This window comes from Colletotrichum spaethianum, assembly GCF_022836535.1.
Source record: "Colletotrichum spaethianum MAFF 239500 DNA, contig01, whole genome shotgun sequence".
Classification (NCBI taxonomy): domain Eukaryota; kingdom Fungi; phylum Ascomycota; class Sordariomycetes; order Glomerellales; family Glomerellaceae; genus Colletotrichum; species Colletotrichum spaethianum.
The window spans coordinates 827,533-846,828 of record NW_026054771.1 but is presented as its reverse complement, the minus strand read 5'-3'; the positions used below and the strand labels follow the sequence as shown (position 1 = coordinate 846,828).

The 19,296-nt window shown below is 54.9% G+C and overlaps 6 protein-coding genes across 6 annotated transcripts; 3 read left to right on the top strand and 3 right to left on the bottom strand.

Annotated features, from left to right (window-relative positions):
* Positions 1–2,980: 2,980 nt before the first annotated feature.
* ColSpa_00227 (uncharacterized protein) lies at positions 2,981–3,169 on the bottom strand (the record flags this gene model as incomplete). Its single annotated transcript, XM_049266439.1, has 1 exon — positions 2,981–3,169. One exon carries the CDS (start codon positions 3,167–3,169, stop codon positions 2,981–2,983), a length of 189 nt encoding a protein of 62 aa, XP_049122396.1.
* A 2,763-nt stretch (positions 3,170–5,932) lies between these two features.
* Positions 5,933–6,525, top strand: ColSpa_00226 (G-protein coupled receptor 1; the record flags this gene model as incomplete). The annotated part of the gene is made up of 2 exons (XM_049266438.1): positions 5,933–6,070; positions 6,121–6,525. The coding sequence occupies 2 exons, from the start codon at positions 5,933–5,935 to the stop codon at positions 6,523–6,525; spliced, it is 543 nt and encodes a 180-aa protein (XP_049122395.1).
* Positions 6,526–7,783: 1,258 nt separating this feature from the next.
* On the bottom strand, positions 7,784–9,229 carry ColSpa_00225 (uncharacterized protein; the record flags this gene model as incomplete). The annotated part of the gene is made up of 1 exon (XM_049266437.1): positions 7,784–9,229. One exon carries the CDS (start codon positions 9,227–9,229, stop codon positions 7,784–7,786), a length of 1,446 nt encoding a protein of 481 aa, XP_049122394.1.
* Positions 9,230–12,117: 2,888 nt separating this feature from the next.
* ColSpa_00224 (peroxisomal 2,4-dienoyl-CoA reductase SPS19) lies at positions 12,118–13,234 on the bottom strand (the record flags this gene model as incomplete). Its single annotated transcript, XM_049266436.1, has 3 exons — positions 12,118–12,757; positions 12,807–12,871; positions 12,935–13,234. 3 exons carry the CDS (start codon positions 13,232–13,234, stop codon positions 12,118–12,120), a joined length of 1,005 nt encoding a protein of 334 aa, XP_049122393.1.
* Positions 13,235–14,928: 1,694 nt separating this feature from the next.
* Positions 14,929–15,634, top strand: ColSpa_00223 (secondary metabolism regulator LAE1; the record flags this gene model as incomplete). The annotated part of the gene is made up of 4 exons (XM_049266435.1): positions 14,929–15,028; positions 15,080–15,197; positions 15,373–15,510; positions 15,535–15,634. 4 exons carry the CDS (start codon positions 14,929–14,931, stop codon positions 15,632–15,634), a joined length of 456 nt encoding a protein of 151 aa, XP_049122392.1.
* A 1,142-nt stretch (positions 15,635–16,776) lies between these two features.
* On the top strand, positions 16,777–18,310 carry ColSpa_00222 (putative methyltransferase tdiE; the record flags this gene model as incomplete). Its single annotated transcript, XM_049266434.1, has 5 exons — positions 16,777–16,875; positions 17,024–17,114; positions 17,267–17,421; positions 17,698–18,161; positions 18,262–18,310. 5 exons carry the CDS (start codon positions 16,777–16,779, stop codon positions 18,308–18,310), a joined length of 858 nt encoding a protein of 285 aa, XP_049122391.1.
* Positions 18,311–19,296: the final 986 nt, after the last annotated feature.

Genomic DNA, 19,296 nt, shown 5'->3' with positions numbered 1-19,296 from the left:
GGGTGATGAATCAAAGAAGGGAAGGGGGGTAGCATCGTCACTTTCTGCCGTCTGCGGCTGATCGGGGGGACGGTTTCTCCCCTCCCCCGCTCAAAGAAAAAAAACGACTGCATCTGGATCTCGACACTGGAAGAGAATGAATCGGAGAGGAAGGGCGAGAGAGAGAAAAAAAAGCAAAAAAGCACAGCAAGCGAGCACAGCGTTGTTGCATCTTTTCCTTTTTTCCTTTTCTGTCTCTTGGTCAACTGGTCATTTCTATTTTTTTATTTTTTTTCCCCTCTTTTTCTCTCGTTTTCACATGTTCCCCATCTCGTCATTTCATTGGGAGGGAAATTTTCACGCCGGCATAGCAAAGCAGGTTGCGTGTGTCTGTGGTTAGCCTATCGAATCGGGGGCCGGTACAGTTTTTGTCCATGGCGTTTACAAGAGGCATTGGGAACGGCGCAAAAACAAAAAGGGGAAGGGATCCATCGAGGAAAACAAAGTTGACCGCGGGCGGCCGCTGCTGCCACCGCGCTGTTGATTTGCCCTCTTATCATTATCTTTCATCGAGCAATCAAGAACGAGAGGTTCGCCGCACATGAGGCGGCAGCCGTCTATTGTATTGAAGACCTTGGCCCTGCAGGCGAACGAATCCTCGCAAGTGTGCAATGTTTCCTCGCGTAACCCCCTCCTCGTTCAATTTGACGGTTCTCCAGCGGGAGAGCCAAGATGAAATCTTCACCGCGTCTTTGCCTTGTTCTTTTTTCTTTCTCCTCTTTCCCTAGAATGGGAGAGCCAGCTGAGGCGTGTTGGACCTCTGCAGGGTTTGTATGTATGTGTGTGTGTGTGACAGTCGACCAAGCCAACGGCCGCAGGCGCATAACACCTTTTTCCTTTTGCCTGTATGGAACAGTTGGCCCCCTATTACATCCCGCCCCGGCTTATAACTGGGGCGGCAACCAACAAACCAACCGTCCTGGCTCGGGTGACGCCAAATCTAGAGACCTCCCGTTAGAGGGGCTTCCTCCGGCCGCCCTGCGCGAAGAAAAAAAACGAAGAAAAAAAAAAGCCGACTTGGGTTGCGCGCTCGGCTAGTCCGCAACGACCACGGGCGGCTGAAGGATCAGAGACGTCACGTCACGCCACGCTTGGTTGGGGGGGGGGGGCTTTGGGAAAGGGTCGGTGTTGATATCGCGAAGGGGAAGGGCCACGGCAATATTCGGATCTGCCCAAACAGGCCGGCGCGGAACGGGTGCGGTGGGCACCAAGCGCGCAACAGAGTGGACGATCGCCCCTTCGCACCCGCCCACCGCCGAAGAAGAGGGGGGGTGATGGTGGTGATGGTGGTGGTATAGCGGAGCCGCCATATACCCTCCTCCAACTTTTTTTTTTATCTCTCTCTCTCTCCCCTCGAGACTTTGTTTGCCTGGCCTGGCTAGACGTTGTTGCTTGCCCGCTTCCCCCAGTTTTCGAGCTGTTTCAAGTCCTCCCTCCCTCCTCTCGCTTCCAGCTATAGGCCAAGAATACCCTCCACCTCCCTTTCCTGTCCATCATCCGGATATGCCAGGCGGGCAGGGGAACGGTTGTTCTTGCTGGTGGCGGGGTTCGCGAAGCCACGAACCATTGCTGACCCCGGCTTGATTTTTCGACGAGGCGGCGGATCTGATTTGAGGAGCCATCGCATTCGAGCGGGCACACATGCATATATATCTCGTTTTGTCGTGCTTATAGCTCATGTGAGATGACGAGCACGTCGTTAAAGGGTAAACGACTTGTAGTCGCCAGCCGGTTAAGGAACAACCCCAGGCGACCCCCACAGGCTGCTGGCATTCGTGTGTGTCCACCCCGGACATGCAGCCGGATTCTCCAACAAGGGGGGGAAAAACGGGGGACTTTATCAGGCGGTAAGCTTCGTGCTGCCACTAGGTGTGCCGTCACATGTATCTTCTGTCAACCAAAAAAAACATCCGCGAGTTATTTCCGCCTTGCGTCTAGGAACGCCATGTAATGTGGCTAAGCCTTGCAGGTCATGCACGGCATGCCATAGCTGCAAACCCCCCCCCAAATGGCCTGCGTCGTGCCTCAAAGGGCACGCCATGACCTGCATGCATGCGGCGCAACGCATGCCCAATCTGGCGATGCTGACGCTCGTGGTCTACTGTACACGTTCGGGGTTGGGAGAGGGCGGTTTGGAGCGGCCCACGCGTTCTTGATGTTGGACGTGATGTGCGCCCATGATCGCCGCTTGTCCACTGATGTGTTGATGTGTCGAATCGTTCCGAGCCCCAACAGCCAACGGGAGGCGGTCGTGGCGGATCCACCAGCCAGCCTCGCGAGCGCACGGATGGCTCTAGGTGTGTTCTGTGCTGCAACGGGCGCTGGCCTTGAGGCTGTCGTGGCCGTATATGGCAAAGAAAGGCTTTGCGACAGGAACCATGGTTGGAGGCCCTGGCTCGCAGCCTTTGGACGTGCTGGCGGGTGCCGAGACGTCTCGCGCACGCAAAATCTCTGGCCTCTCCTCGTTTCCGAGTCTCGAAGCTTTCGCGTGGTAGCTCGCACAAAAAAAAAAGGGCCCAAAAACAGAGAGGAAACCGACTGGTCCCACATGAAGATACTGACGATCCGGTCACACTGAGTCGTGCAGGGTGCCCCCTCTCACACTCTCTCAGCGTCTACGATTCGGTAATCCGACCTGGCAAGTGGACATTGTGAAATGAAACTTCTGGTGAAGGCGTGCAGTCGATGCTCAGCAGCAGCGGGTCGGTTTGGCGTTGATAGACAAGGCGTGGGGGGCGCCATGTCTTGAGAACAGCATCTAGCCAACAACGGTGACCGAGAGCTTGACTGACTGCCCCATGCCCAATCAACGATCAGAGTTTCGCTCCCTCCTCTCATTTCATTTCCCTCGGACTTTGCTCCGTTCAGAAACACGTATGCGCCTTCCTTGGCCGATGTCGCGTCCAGTTCAGGAAGCAGCTTGACCGGGGTTGGGCCATTCTCACTCGGGTCCCGACCGATCCGTGTCGTCGGGGCCGAACGGGCGGCCGCCACTAACGAGCGATGTCCCAAAGAAGAGCGCCGTATCCGGCTCCGCACGCAAGGTTGCATTGCCGATACGGTATGGTGATATACGTTGCCCAACGCGGCCGCCCTGCACAACTAGTTGCCCATGGGCTTCCCTAGACATTCTGGCGATCGTCCCAGCCCCCCGGGCCCATCATGGACCACCACACCCCCCCCGACGACGATTTGTTAAGGTTTCCGTCCGCCCCGAACAGAGCAACTGAGGTCCAAGTGCCGACAGTAAGTTGGCTTTGCAGCCTCCAACCCCGGAAATATTTTGTCTCGTATGTTGCTGCCGCGTCGACCGAGTCAAGCGGGCCAGGAGTCCAGTAGGTTTGCACCTCGTCCTTGCTGCCGAAGCCGTGTTTGCTTGCAACTTTACCGCTTTGCCTTTGGTAGAGACCCTTGTCGTTCGCTTTGGCCTTTTTCGGCGGGGAAGAGTGACCTGACAATGACAGCCTCCCCCTCCTACCGTATCTGGTACATGTCGATTGGCCCCCGAGGTTGGAGCTGGCCGGGGTGGGCTGTTGGCCTGGTCCTGGGTGGTCTCCGCCCCGTCATCCCCTCTTCCTGGCACAATCGGTACACGCACCACGGCAGGTCCTCTACACTACACAGGGCAGCTGGTCGTACGAGGCCGACGAGTCAGTCAGGTGATGTCAGATTGGTGCGGTTTGTGCCTCCTTGTTCCAGATAATACGCTGGATCTTGGTGACGGCCGGCCGATGGGACTGCGCCGACGCGCTCCCCACGTGTTCTCGGCGGCGCGGGCCTGCGGACCCGAGAAGCCGACCTCGTCGTGTTCGCGGAGCACGGAGCGGGTCCATACACTGCAACATACCTAGACCCCAAGCAGCGGCCGCTGGCAGCTGTCAAGGACATGCCAGGCAACCAACGCCCCGGCTTGACGACAAACCCTCGGCTGGACGCCGGACTCCACCGAGCACCTAAATCAGACAAGAAGCGACTACTACATCGAGAGAAACGGTGGCATGTTCCACGGGCTCGACTTTCTTCTTTGCCAGCGAATCCCTACCGAAACCCAGGGACGTGGGTGCCACTTACATGACCCAGTATACATAGTGCATGTCAAAAGTCCGGTCCGAAAGCATCCGCTTCGTCATATTGTCATCCGAAACATGACAGGTCTCTTTTCATTCTCGACAGCCGATCGATTGGAGCGGAGTGTCACTAGTGGATGTCAGAAATTACTACCGGTACATCGGTTCGACGCAACTACCGGTGCCACTAGACCCCAGAGAACCGATGGACTGTTCCTGGCCTCAATGTCGAAGGGCCTGGCCGGACACGTCCTCGCCGTACGGGGTTGGAACCGGAAGAATCGACTTTGGCCCCAAACATGCGAGACACGACATTCAGGAGAGATGGGGGACCGGGACGAGGCTCCACGTCGCTTAAACTTGATCCACGCCGCAGTGAGAAAATTGGCCCACGAGGTCAACGGATGTTTCAGCTCGACCACCAGTTCCCTGGATCTCGAATGCCTGTTCGTGGGGTCCGTCATGTCAAGGCGATGTCTTGCTGGCGTTGTGTTTCTTCAAAGTGCGAGGCCGCTCCCATTGGCCCTGGCAAACGAACTTCCACTTCTGGCAAGGTCACCACCGGTGGGCCCAAAAGCTTCTGCTTCACACCCATTCCAGCCACCCCGGTGGCAGGTCTGGGAGGTCCGCAAGATGAGCTCTTATCGTAGCCTCATGCCTTAGAAACTCAGTCTGGCTGAAACCTGCCTGTCTTAGTCTGCTTTTGCCCGGGAGAGGTAAGCCCGGCAGACCTCGCAGGTCAATCCGGCTGCGTAGCCAAGTGCTCTTCAACGATAAAAGGCCGGAGGCTCAGATGTAGGCTCGTTGCTACCTGGCGTAGTTGAGCAACTTGAAGCCGGCCCTGGTCTTTTCCGAGATGGCCGACGATCGTGGCTCCCTTTGACACAGGAACCTGTTTCGTTGCGAGGCAGTAGCACAACGTCAAAGACCGATCAAAGCAGGTCTACAAGCGATTGTGAGCGCAACCAGCGGTTCGGTGGTACCAAAGGATGGAAGTGAGGCCATTCCCACTTTGGTAAAGTCATGCTCCTCCATCCGTCAATCCGTCTATCCATCCCGCCTGCCCTCTTTGCTCCCTTGCTCACACCTGCTGTTTCGTCCAGTATCTCTATCCCGTGACATCGCGGCGGGGTAAATAAAGAAGAAGGAAGCAGAGACTCCTAACGCCAACGCCAGAGGCAGCAGTAACGGTAGCGGCAACAATAGAGGTACACTTGGAAACAGCTTCCACACATTTCGGAAGATAAATTGGGTTCTCACACCCCCTGCAATCAACAGTACTCGGGTCTCTCCGTTTTCCACCCCACCTTCCCGCTGCTTCCTCTCGAACGCACAGAGCTTTTGACAAACGGTCCTTGTTGCCGTCCCAACTCTCATCCGTTAGAGTAAATGACAAGAAGGCGCAGCCATCCCGGCCTCCATCGCGTGCCAACGTCACTTCTTGCAAAGGACATTCACAACAAGGCATCTTTACCCCAAGTAAGCTTCTGCCTTCCGTCCCGCGTTACGTGATGCAATGGCTTTGGTCTCCTTTTCCCTTCTGATAACATGTCCATCTTCTGTCTCTGCAATCTCCCATGCTATCGACCCATGGCATACCCTGTTTTTTTTCCGGCTCGGCCTCTCCGATTGTAACAACCATCCGTTTTCAAGACGCCATTGTAACGACATTTCCATGGTAGCTTCCTCGATGAACCCATACTCGCCTTCGAATACAACCAGCTTGTGAATCCGCCAACAGTGTCCCTAACAGGGCGCTTAACCAGTCCCTAGCGTACTCGTCATGTTACCCTCGATCCTCGTCTGTTCATCTTTTGTTTCTCACCATGTATCGCCCAAACGAACAAGATGAGGTGCTCGCGGCGCCTGCCATTCCGTCCGAAGTCCGCTTACAAAGCATCATCGCCCTCGTAGTAGCGACCATGTCCCTGGTTGGTGCAGGATGGATCATGGCCAGTTACGTGGTAAGCCTTGCGGCTGCTTCCCATACTGATCCATATTGACGATCCCTCAGATATTCCCCGACCTGCGCTCATTCCGCCACCGTCTGATCACCGGGCTTGCCATCAGTGATGCACTCATGGCGCTAAACTTCCTGTGCTCAACGGCAATGAACGTGGGCGGCAACCTCATAGGCACGCCGGGAAACGTCGGCTTCTGCAGCTTCAACGGTTTCGTGACGCAGGTCTTTGTTATCCAGACGGACTACTGGGTTCTGACCATCGCCGTCTGCACGTACTTCATCTTGGCTGGTCACAAAGTCCAGTCCACCTGGGTGCAGAGCCACGAACTCGTCGTCTTGGCACTGCCCTGGTTTTTCTCTGTCCTCTGGGCCGTTGTTGGTCTCGGTGTTGTCGGTTACGGGGACATAGGTGCTTGTGAGCGATTTTTGATGACATCCAGCCCCGCCCCTGTTTGAGTCCTGACGGGCTTGATAGGGTGTTGGTTCACCTCGGATACGGTTCGTCTGCTTGTGAACTTCATTCCTCGATGTAAGCACACCTCTTAGAGGGCTTTTACTCCGACGAAAAGCTGACTTTCGTCTTAGGGGTCATCATAGCCACTATGTTTGCACTGTATGCGTACCTGTCATACGTTCTTTACAAAGCACATACACGACTGAGCTCGGTTCAGGACGCTTCTCCTCGCTACACTGAGTCCGGACATACGACTCGGGAGGGAAGCCGGATGACCAGCATCCACGAAGGAACTGAAGGCCGCTCAGAAGTTTCCATCCGAAGGCTCAAGAGGGTCAACCTCACATAATGGTGCTACCGATGAGACTAAACTGACATTTCCATAGGTTGCACGGCTCATGCTTCTGTACCCTCTCGCCTATGCAATCATCTGGTCTCTGCCAACCGCAATACGAATATACCAAGCGACACAGGACAAGCCGGCAGCCTTTGTACTACAGACTATCGACAAGGTAAGTATCGTCATCCAGGGTTTCATGGACGCTATAATCTACGGCGTGAATGAAACGACCCTCGCAAACTGGCGCGCGCGTTTGTCCCGTCAGGGGTACCCGGTCGTTCAGGGGATGAACTCCCGCGGCGGGGAAGACTTGGCAGTGGACGTGAACAGAGAGCGGTCTCAACCACCCAACAGAAGAGGGTCCGCAACGACGCGCTCAAGGTCGACAGTACCAGCCGAGCTGGGAATGGATGACGCTTCAAGTTCCACCGAGTTGAGAGACTTGAGGGCGTAGGCTGCCCCGATGGGAGGGGCAGGTACTTTGTCGAGGACTTTGGAACTTCATGTACGGGCAGGGAGTTAAACACGGCTATTCAAAGTTTACCAGGCGACTCATGGTGAGGTGGCGCGAGAAGTTATGGAACAGCATAAACGTGGCCAAGATCAGAAATAACACAGTGCTTACTATTCGGTATGCGCTTGGCTTGATACATACAAAAGTTCACACGCAACAGAATTTCTTCTTAATTATTTTGTTTTGTTTCTCTTGTTAAGTCAAGCAACTATCTTCTATAACAAGGCAAGATTCACAATCATGAGGCGTTGAGGGTCAAGCAGGTACAGGTGACATCAACGTCTCATTACTAGCTCGTGCCTGTAAGCGTTGCCATACCACGCGTTTCCTCATTACTCATTATCACTAGTCTTACTCCCTTTCTGTCAACACAAGACCCTAGGGTCGTTCTCGAAGACAGTATCGTCTACTGCTTGCGACCGGCAACCTCCTCGACAGCAGAAGCGGCGGGAATATCCTTGGCGACCTTGGACTTCTTGACCATGCGCAGGCCGCCGACAAGCATGACAAGGGCCTGGATGCCCAGGATGACGACCAGCGTCACGAGCGCGCCAATGACACCGGCCACGGGCGTCGAGATGCCGCTGCCGGAGCCAGAGCCGGAGCCGGACCCGTTCGAGTCGGCGGAGCCGTCCAGACCCAGTGCGGTGGCGCAGGTGCCGGTGGAGTTTCCGCAGGCCGTGCACCACGACTTGGTGTCCTCGATGGCGAACTGGCGCATCTCGTCGACGAAGGTAGCCCAGGGCAGAACGGTCTCGGCGCGGCCGAAGAGCGGGTAGGCCGTCAGCTGGCTGGCGCCGGCGGAGCCGTTGGCGAAGCGGAAGCGCACCGAGACGTCGTCGGCGGCGGGGCTGGCGGACGTGGCGTTGGTGACGAGCTCAAAGACCATGGACGAGGCGTAGTCGACGACGGTCGTGAAGTCCTCCGACACCTTTTGCAGCTGCGCGAGGCCGAAGAAGGAGGAGAAGGCGGCGTAGGCGCCGAACTGGATGTTGGCCTTGACGGAGCTTGACTTGGCGGCGGTGTTGAGCGTCGTGTTGAGGCCCTGCAGGATCTGGCCGGCGAGGACCATGCCGGAGATGGCGCGGATGGTGTCGGACTCGTTGTAGGCGAGGTTCCACTCGTGGATGTTGGCGTAGTCGGTCAGCGTGCGGATCGTGGCGTTGGTGAGCAGGTCCGCCGAGGGAATGCTCTCGTTGTGGATGGTGGCGACGTTGATCAGGTCAAAGATGGTGTAGGCGTTCTCGAACGACGCGGCCTTGTCGCTGAAGGTGCCGTTGATGACGGGCAGCAGGCCCTGGTAGAAGTCGCGGGACTCGGCGTCGAGAGCGGCGTACTCGGGCGTGGAGAAGTAGTTGTTGGAGCTAACGACGGCCTTGCCGCACCCGCTGCTGCCCTGCAGCCACCCGCTGCTCTCGGCGTCGGTGCTGGTGGCCGCCGTGGCCAGGGCGTTGACGGGGACGTACTGGTAGCCGCCCAGGGGCGCCTCGACGCTGGACCCGTTGGCGAGGGCGTCGGCGGTGCCGACGGGCGGGTAGAAGCCCTGGAGGAAGGCATAGGCCGAGGACTGCAGGACGACGTCGCTGGGGGAGGTGACGGCGAGCTGCTCGGGGCGGACGTCGTCGGCGCTGATGGAGCGGATCTGGGCCGTGGCGTTGTCGCGGACGTAGCGCTCGCCGTAGTGCAGGCCCGAGGTGTAGACCTCGTAGGCGCCGAGGTCGGTGAAGCGGACGGGCGGGGTCTTCTTGGCGGTGCGGTCGCCGTGGCGGTGGAAGACGTAGATGCCGAGGACGGTCTCGGCGGCCGCCGGCATGATGGGCAGGCCGAGGGCCAAAAGAAGCTTCAGTTCCATCGTGGGGTGGTTAAACGTCCGGTGTTATGGACTGTCTTGACTTGTTAACACGGTGTGTTCCTTCCCTTTGCCCGTTGACTTGGATGAATGCCGCCTGGTAACTGAGTGTCCACCGCTTGATCGACTTTCTCAAAAGTCTTGGCCGTCTCGGGTAGAAGAAAGCGCAGCGGCCGGTTTATATGCGATGAAAAAAATGAAATAGCTCACTCGGTGTAACTGCCGTCCGAGTGGATATCGCACCGTCAACAGGTCGTCATAGACACGTTAAGTGTCTGGCGGATCGTGACAATGAGCTAGGGAGACCAAAGACCCCGGTCAGTTTCTTGATGTCGACTTGATGTTGATAGAAATCAAGAAACAGCGACTCGTCGAGAGTAGGATGCGCCCTCGTAGTTGGGATGTCTGCGAAGAAAATAACCAGCAGCCGCCTTCGGGCCCTCGAGAGCCCGGATACCAACTGCCTTTTATCCCATCGCCGCCATTCGGGGCTCTCCCAGCTCTCGACTGGGCCGGAGCCCGACAAATTCTCAGCCCACACTGCCCGGAGTCACATTTCCATCCCCCTCTCCGCAGACAGCTTGACCCGCTTCCAGCCTCCGGGACCAGTCGAAGGATCGCGATAAAGGAGGGGTAAGGAACAGCACTAACCACTGCAAGTAGTCATTGGATCGTGGCCGGCCATGTCCTATCAAGCTATCAGCGCTGTTACTCAGCGCAAAGGCCGCTGCCGCGGAGAATTGTTGCGGGCTTTGGCGGGGGGACGACCACAAGCAGGCATTCGTGCGGCCAATTAGTCAAGCTCTGCAAGCCGTCCCCACTTGAGCAGCAAGCTATCATCTGCAGGCCGAAGGGTGCGGGTGCCGGCTTGGCCAGAAAAGCTTGAGTGCGCCGCACGCGGGCTGGGGGTTTCGACGACGCTAATTCGTTGACAAGGTGATGGCTGAGGGTGAGGTTGAGAGAACAAGGTCCCGATGTGCAACATCTCCGCTCCCATCCGCGGCAGTGGCTCCGGCGCCGGCTATCGGCGGCGGCTGTACAAAGTCTTTGTTACAGTGACTGTTTCGCGAGATCCACAGCACCCAATCATACCTGATGACGGAACGTTGACAGTCTCCAGCACTTTGTTAGCAGTGTCCGAAAATACGTGGGGTGGACAACCGACCAACTGCGTAAATTCCTATAGGATATGGAGACATCGCATATGCACACCCTCCCGGAGCAGCCACCTGTTTTAGATTTCGCGCCTACCAGATGGCAGCTCTTTCTGTATCTGCCACAAGGGCACAGGATCAATCACGCCTCGGTGCAGGTCCAGCAACTCGATGGCGTGGGCGTGGGAATCGACGTGAGCCGAGATGCGTGGCTCTAGCTCGACTTGAAGAGCAAAAGGGGTACACCCGAACGCCACCTTTTCCCAATCCTCAACTATACCCCGTCTAGCTTGGCGTCCCATGTGCCACGCGAGGCGATGGAGGTGCAGTGACGGTCTGCACGATACGCAAACCGGCAAGCCTCTCCCCGGCGCCCATTCCACAACACGAGTGTCTGCAGGCTCGGCATACAGAGCGCCGCAGCCGCAGCATGGCGCAAGGGCTTTGAGACCTCTGGGGGCTGGGTTGTGTGGGTAAGCGCCCTTGAAGTGAGAACGAGCGATTGCATGTGCTCCCAGGTCCACGACGGTTAGCGGGCCATCCCAAACGAAGAAGACACGCCGGCGCTGCCGTCAGTCGTTGTTGTCTTATCTGGGTCATATACGATTTCTTGTACGAATTTTCCCCGTCGCTGCCACGGCTCATAGACCAGTGATTCCAGCCGAGGAAGCCGGTCGAAGAGATATGCTAATGATCTGGGTCCCAACTGACTGAGAATGGAGAACAGCTTCCAGATAGCTCTTCTGAAGTTGATATTGTTGCTGCACATCCAGGAGTAGCCTCCATTGCAGTGACAACACTGGCATGTGTACGGCCGTAGCTCCATGTTCAGCCAAATGTGCCTGACTGGCCCTCTCCTCCGAGGGCTGATCATACTTTCAACCTCGCTTAGACACGATGTCCGTAGATGCAATCGGCGAAAGTTCCTCTTCTCCAAGACGGCCTGCCACTCCTGGCAGACTGAGGCGTAGGCGCTCCAGCCACGTTCTGTGCAAGCCAGGCACGCCAAGATCATGAGACGGATCTCCGCCGGAAGAGACTCCCAGAGTGGCATGTTCTTCTCGCTGCTTCCCTTTGGTATTGGGTTAGCGGGTGTCAGCCAATCTGGCGGTCATGGTGAAATGGCTCGAGATCAAGGGCTGCAGTAGCTGAGATGACCCGGAAGGATATCGTTACTGATGACCTGGAGCACCTGGAAAGGGCTTTAGAGGGGAGCGAGAATACTCAAGTCACGTATTCGAGGCATTCTTGTTCAATGGAACAAGGCAATGGGCTTTGTTTGCACCATGGCTTAAATATAAAAAAATAGCCATCCATGTGGGGATGCGTCATGTGGCCGCAACCTTTGTAGTCATTGAGCACTAGCAGATGTTGGCCTGCGTTGAAAGATATTCGTACGGGTCTGGTCAGAGCAACCAGAGCCGTCTTGTTCTAATGAATGGCCCGCACCCAGCGCTCGCCGTCTACATACAACACGCATGGATTAGAACAAGAGGTGCTGTAGGTCTTATCGAAAAAGAACTTCGGCAGATGTCAAGAGAGGTGGGCGGAAACAGTGGCTGGTATGCTCAAAATGGACTGACATTCTCCGCACTCTGAGTATCTAACAAGCAGGGCAGGTCAGCAATCACCGCCCGTGCGATTTCAACTTACAATCTTCAAGCCCTGTTCGTTATTCTATACCCACGGACCTGTGGGACGTGTTTCTCTCGGAACCACCGCGGCAGGTTCCCTAGCCTAAAGCTTGGCATCCTTCTTGCGTCCACTCTTGACGTGCTTCGAGAACTCTCCCTTCAGGAGAAAATCCGGATATTTCATGTTCTCGTCGGTTCCCACTGCCAGCGCACCTCCCCGTCTCCAGGAACCACCGTCAACAGGGATCGCCTGACCGTTGACAAAGTTGCCGGCGTCGCTGAACAGATAGACAGTGGAGTCGGCAATGTCTCGAACAATGCCCCACCGACCCTGCGGTACCTGGGCGTCGGCCTTGGACTGGTCCTGCTGGCTGCTGGCCAACCGCTGCATGCCCTCCGTGTCCTTGATCGGACCCGGGGCAATGACATTGCTCGTGACCCCAAAGGGGCCGTACTCCAACGTCACCGAGGCCATGAGGGCGTCGACAGCGGCCTTGGCGGCCGACACATGGGCCTGCAGCGGCATACCCGTCCAGTGGAAAGTCGCCGAGACGAAAATGATGCGACCGCCTGTGCGGCCGTCCTTGCTGGGTGTAGGGTTCTTCTTTGCCGACTCAACCAGGTAAGGGATGGTGGCCTTAATGGTGTTAAAGGTACCCAGGACGTCAATATCGATAACGGCCTTGAAGGCGTTGGGGCTCATGCCGGACAAGGGTGCGACGAAGTTGCCAGCAGCACCCGCACTGTCGGACGTTAGTTCCGATAAGGCCCCATTCAACATCGGGAACCTACATGACAAAGTCGATGCTTCCGAGTTCCTTGGCACACCTGTCTGCGGCGTCCTGCAGGCTCTGGGGCTAGTAGCGACAGGTCAGTCTCGACGTGTTTGCAGCGTGTGAGATTGATTGACTGATACGTACATTTCTCACATCACAACCACCGATGCCGATAACCTTGGCACCCGGCCTGGCAGTAGCCAGGTCCTTGGCCATGGCCTCTGTCTTTTCGACGTTGCGGCCGATGATGCAGGCATTTGCTCCGAGGCGGACGAGAGCGCGGGTTTGGGCACTACAAATACTTCCGGCGCCGCCGGTGACAAAGGCGACCCTGTCATCTGTGCCAATCTGGTCAGTCCCGAAGTAGCTGCGGACTCGGGCCAACTCACTGAAGATTCCATCCTTCCATACCGGACTCAGGTATTCGGACTCGGGGACGGGCATATTTGCAGAATGTAAATGTGGAGGATGGACAAAGACAATGAGTGGCAGGTATCACAATGAAGGGGTATGATGACGTGTGGGACGTGTCGTTCAGAGGTAAAGGCAATGGACAAACGTGAGAAGCGCGACAACGGGGGGGAATTTGATGGATCAGCTGGCTGCACAAATACCGGAGGTTGTAGGCACTCTAATGTAACGCAGCAAGAACAAACTAAACAAAGTCCGGTCGGTGCGATGTATGGTTTTGACATGCCAAAGTCACGGCAGTGCGCAGCTCCAGATGGCAGCGGCAGTGACGCGACGGACCTCGGCAAGGGCAGGTTGTAGTGCGGAGCCTTCCGCAGTGACCGAAACACCGAAACCTTGATTTGTGATTAGTGATTCCACTGCTGAGTCATCATCTTTCTCGGGTTGGAAGCCCACGATCACGGGCGAGAAGACGGTCTCGGCCGAGCAAGAGTTGATTGGCGGGGAAGGGGGGAAACCACAGGAGAGAGAGATTGTTTCCTCAGTCCACACCAGCCTCCAGACGCACCTTACCCTCCCGCCCGTTCGGGGACTAGTTTAGCGCAGTTTTCTGCGCAATCACACCCCGGAGGAGACGACCGTCTCCCCCGTAACCACCTTCCCCAATCGCTTCTAGCGCTCGCTCCTGAATGAACCTGCCTCGCTGTTACAACGCCAATCCCTCTATAATCCTGAGCAAGTTGACCGACCAGCTGCAGTCCAAACACTAGCGAGTGGCTGTGGAGATGGGCCCGGCGTGCTCCAAGTCAGAAGCTGACGAGCTCCGATTCAGTGACATGTCATCGCAATGTTCGCCCTGAAAGAACGGATGGTCCATTTCTTCGGATCGTCCAAAACTGGGGTCTTGTCGACGGTACCGATGGCAGCACGATCAATGAAACTGAAGCTCGAACTGCAGGCTCAAAATCTGACCATCGGCTCAGTGCTACCAAGGTAGTCTTCAGGCCCTTGTCTAGCGACAACGGCGTCACCTTCCAATCGTACGAACCACCTGAAGAATTGGTCTCTCGTCCCATTTTCAGTCCTTCGAACTAATGCAACGGCCTCGGTCCCCGGCACGATCAGGGCTGGCGATTGGCCTATGAGAGGGGCAGTCCCCATCTGATCTGCCACGAGGCCGGTCATTATCGTACATCGGACCTATTGTTCCTGTTGTAGAAACGACGCACGTTGGGAACCAAACATTACCCTTGGCCTCGCTACATCTACATGCATGGTTGTCTCTTGTCGAGCAGAGGGGTAAAGAGTACCCTTCTACAAAGAAAAATGGTTCACGGCCGTCAACTTCCCATGCTCTGCCGGTTTTCTTTGTGGGGATTCAGACTGTGTGCTGAGACAAATGGACACGACAACTTGCAAAGCGCCTAGCATGAGCATCGCCCATAACGCTACTCGCACCGAAAACGACCCGGTCATCGTGGCCGACGATGTGGTGAGCATTTATCAAGCCCGAGACGACCTAGCATCTCTGATACGTTCCTCAGAACCCTAATGACAGCTCGTTCGACGGGCCATCAGTAAGTACCATACCATCGTGGCTCTGACTTGAAGCCACGAAGCCTGGCTCACGTTGGTTCCTAAGAGTATCGCATCCTCAACTACGAGTGTGTCAGGTTCTATCCTCAACCACCGCATTGAGAACAGCAGAACGTATCACAGATACAAAGATGGCAGTAGCCTTCCGAAGAACCATCAACTACAACGAATCGAATCTCACGAGAATAGAATACATTTATCCCAATGACGAGAAGGAAAACGATATATTAGGTATGTTGAAACAGTCCTATTCGCCCATGGCTCATCTCACATTTATTCCAGACTTGCAACACAACCTGTTCCTTCTCACGACTCACTACAAGCTTGGTCTTGCTCCTATAGCGCAGGAGGATTCCAAAGTGAAGCGTGTCCTTGATGTCGGTACCGGTACTAGCCTCTGGTGTATCGAGTTTAGCGAAGAACATCCTGATACAGAGGTAGAGAGACCATTAGGGCAAAGGAGAAGGAGATGCTAAACTTGACATAGGTAATCGGTGTGGATTTATCTCCAGTCCAGACGACATTATACGACCCCTGTCGGATTTTCCAAGGCAGGAGTGCTAACTTCGTCTCAGCGTCCTGCCCAATGTCAGGTTCGAGGTTGACGATATTGAAGAACCTTGGACGTACCATCTGCCTTTTGGTTACATCCACACTCTTGCTATGACTTCCAGCATCTCCGATTGGAAGAAATTCTCCCTGAAGTGCTTTGAGTAAGTGCTATTAGACTGTGCTAGTGCAAACCTGTCGGCTTACTGGACAGCTCTCTGGAACCCGGTGGCTACATTGAGCTTCGAGATGGCCACACCAGACCTGATTGCGACGACGGGACCCTGAAGTCAGACTGCGCGCTGCTGAAATGGGTTGACTACCTACCTAGAGAAGGCCTGCGATATCTCCGGCCGTCCGTTTGTTAACTGTGACACGTTCCTGCCGTCTGTTCAAAGGAAGTCGGATTCGTTGACATTTCCGTCAACAAGCTCGAATGGCCGATAAACTCATGGCCTAAGGACCCTCACTTTCGAGAGCTTGGCCTTTGGCAATACGAGAACTGGCTAGAGAATATTGAGGCTGTGACGATGGCCCCTTTTACCAGAGCTCTTAACCGGATCAAGGATGAGGTCAACCTCTTCCTTTTCGACGTAAGAAAGGACCTGAAGGATAGGGGAATACATGCGTACCTTCCCACATGAGTCGCCAGCTTCCCAACTTACACCCCGCAATCTATCATCCCGTTTTATCACCGACAGTAGTCATGTGTCTACTTGCCGCTCAACAATTTGCTAATAAGCTGATTAGCTACATTATCTATGCGCGAAAGCCATTAAATGGGAAGAAGTAGGTCTTCAGGGACGAGATATGCATAGTCACGTACGGTTACGGGTTTGAAGACAGCTTTCATATAGATTTGGAACGGGAAGTTACTAACACACGTGATATGGATCCTGTCGCCACCGTGGCCATAGTACTCCCACTTGCAATGCATAATTTTTGGGGGCTCGCGTTGAAATAAAGCCAGGGATGACCCAAAGAAGCCATGTTGTGTTGATCTGAAATTTTCGTGTAGAGGCAATCCTACGCTATACTCACATTTACAATTCGTCGATCTAATGCAACGGCCCAACCTCATGGTTCGGGTTACATTGACCGTTGGTTCTTATGCAGAATGGTTTTCAGTCACGGTCCACCACACTGCAGACTCCTGCTTCTTCTGTCCTAGAGCGGTTGATAGTCGTCTCTGATACGTCTGGAACACTCGCTTGTTGGAAGCAAACCGCATCCATGAGCAAACAACGCCCCCTGCCTCCAACCTGCATAATTGTCTCCAGCCAAGAAGAGGGGTCGAGTTGCACCCGCTGTTCCACACAGAGAGATAAATGGTGCACAGTCGTCGACTTTCGATTCTGCTTTGTCTCCCTCCTTCAAACATATGATACCCCAATTAGTTTCCCGCACTTGTATCTTTGACTCGTTCAACCATGGCCGACAACCAAACTGGCACGGTGCCAAGCAACGGCACAGCGCCTGTCAATGACCCTGCACCCAACAATGGTCCCGTGATCGTGGCCGACGACGATGTAAGGAACCATAGAGAGAGCCGGTAGTCGTGTCAGCACTGACTTTTCATGTAGTTCACAGATGATACCGCGTCAGACATAGCGACTGTAAGCAGAAACTCATCATCGGCCTGCTACTGTGTGTAATGGCTTCCTCTAACACTGGCAGAGCGTGGCATCTTCGAGCACGAGCTTGGCCAGCTCAATTCTCCAACACCGGATCGAGAACGGAAGGACTTACCACAAGTACAAGGACGGCAGTGAGTCTCCCCCCTCTTGTTTGTTCATTCTATGGGTAAAACTGTGCTAAAGAAAAATAAGAATACAACCTACCCAATGATGAAAAGGAGAATGATAGACTAGGTATGCTGTGATGCTTGTTCGGTTGAGGCTGTGCTCATATCCGACTTAGATTTACAGCACAACATCTATCTTCTTACCCTTGACTACAAGCTGGGTCTTGCTCCCCCGAATGACAAGGACTCTGGTGTCAAGCGCGTTCTAGACATTGGAACTGGCACTGGACTGTGGGCCATTGACTTCGGCGAGGAGCATCCCGAAGCTGAGGTAAATCCGCCACCCTCCTTGAAAGAACTCTGTACTCATGTGCCATAGGTGATTGGCGTTGATCTCACCCCCGTGGGGACACAATTGTACGACCTGGTTGACATCCATTCTTGCTCTTACTGACATTTCCTAGTGTCCCACCCAACGTTAGGTTTGAGGTTGATGACATTGAAGAGCCATGGCTGTATAGTCGGCCCTTCGATTATATTCATATCCGTGGCATGACGGCGAGTATCGCTAATTGGAAGAAATTCCTCACCCAAACCTACAAGTGAGTGCTTTATAGACCTCGCGGGTACTGCACATGCTGATGTTGTTAGCGGCCTTGCACCTGGCGGCTACGCCGAGGTGTTTGAAGGTCACATACGACCTGAGTGCGATGATGGGACTCTGACGCCTGAACATGCCCTCTCGAAGTGGGTTGATAAGATCGAGGAATGCGGCAAAATCTTCGGCCGTCTGTGGACTGATGTACCGAGTCTCGCACCCATGATGAAGGAAATCGGTTTCGTCGATGTGACTATTGCCAAGTACAAGTGGCCTATTAGCCCGTGGGCAAAGGATCAGCACTATAGAGAGCTTGGATCTTGGTGCCAGGAGAACTTTATGGAAGGTCTCGAGGGGTTCACCATGGCCCCTTTCACCAGAGGTCTCGGATGGACTAGGGAAGAAGTCGACGTCTTTCTCATTGATGTTCGGAAGGACCTGAAGGACAGAAGCATACACGCCTACAGCCCTATGTAAGTCTCGATCTCTTCACTGATCTCTTTTCTGCCCTTGTCTCCCGTCCATTGTTTTTACCAGATTGCCTTTGGTAACTCTGTATCTAACCAATCACAGGTGGACGATCTATGCTAGAAGGCCTCTGGAGGAGGAAGCCGCCGAGTAGCCAGAATCGATCCTTCAATTCAAGCCTAGGAAGGCTACATGCATGGATACAGGACATGGATGTAGATACACAGGTGACCTCGTTCTCAGATGACCCAGCGATTTGGGTGTCATAGTATATTCGACGAAAGATGTCGTTACTTGCCGAGCCATATGCAGAATATAGGAGGACCAACAGAATGCAGGATGATTTGATAAGAGACCTGTTACTACGTGAGGATCTCCCAGTACACAGTTTCGCCTAGGTAGCCGCCATGACTCTACGCATCCTAGAACAAAGCCTGGCAGGTTCACGGAGGACTGAGATCACGATAGTAGAGATTCTGATGCATATGCACGTCAGGGCTTCCAATACTTCAAATACTTACTTAAACAGCATACTATTGCCTCACAGATGGCTTGAAATTTTACGCAACTGAATCATGCAGAGAAGTGTTCTTCAACAGAGGGTGCCAGGAGGCACGGCAACTGTGCACCTTATGTAGACGGCTTGTGCACGAACTTGTGCAGCAGCATTTCAACCTCGGTGCAGCTTCGAGAGCGAATGCAGGTGCACGGATAATTTTAAGCTCAGCCTGCCCCATAGGGAGGCTCCATTGGAGGTATCCACCTGGTCCCGGCCAACCAAATCGCCGCGAAACAAGCAAAAACAGCCCCTCTCTTTCTGCTATTCCCGCGCAAGCGGAAGGCGGCAAGGCGGGAACGTCGTCGAGCAGCGTCAATCAATCAATCCGGCCAAATTCCCCAACTCCCCCAATAACCACAACCTACCCTGCCTTTCTACCTCATTCTCTGACGTCTCACTGGTCCGACGCAAGCCACAAGCCAGGTTAGGTCCAACAAAGAGCACCTCCGCACCTCCTCTCCGTCAGCGACAGGCGCCCCGACTCAGCACCGATCTCAGGTCGTCACATCCTATACGACCCGACCCGACCCCAGGAACCTCGACACTGCATCCCCCATCATCGAGCTTCCGACAACACCTGC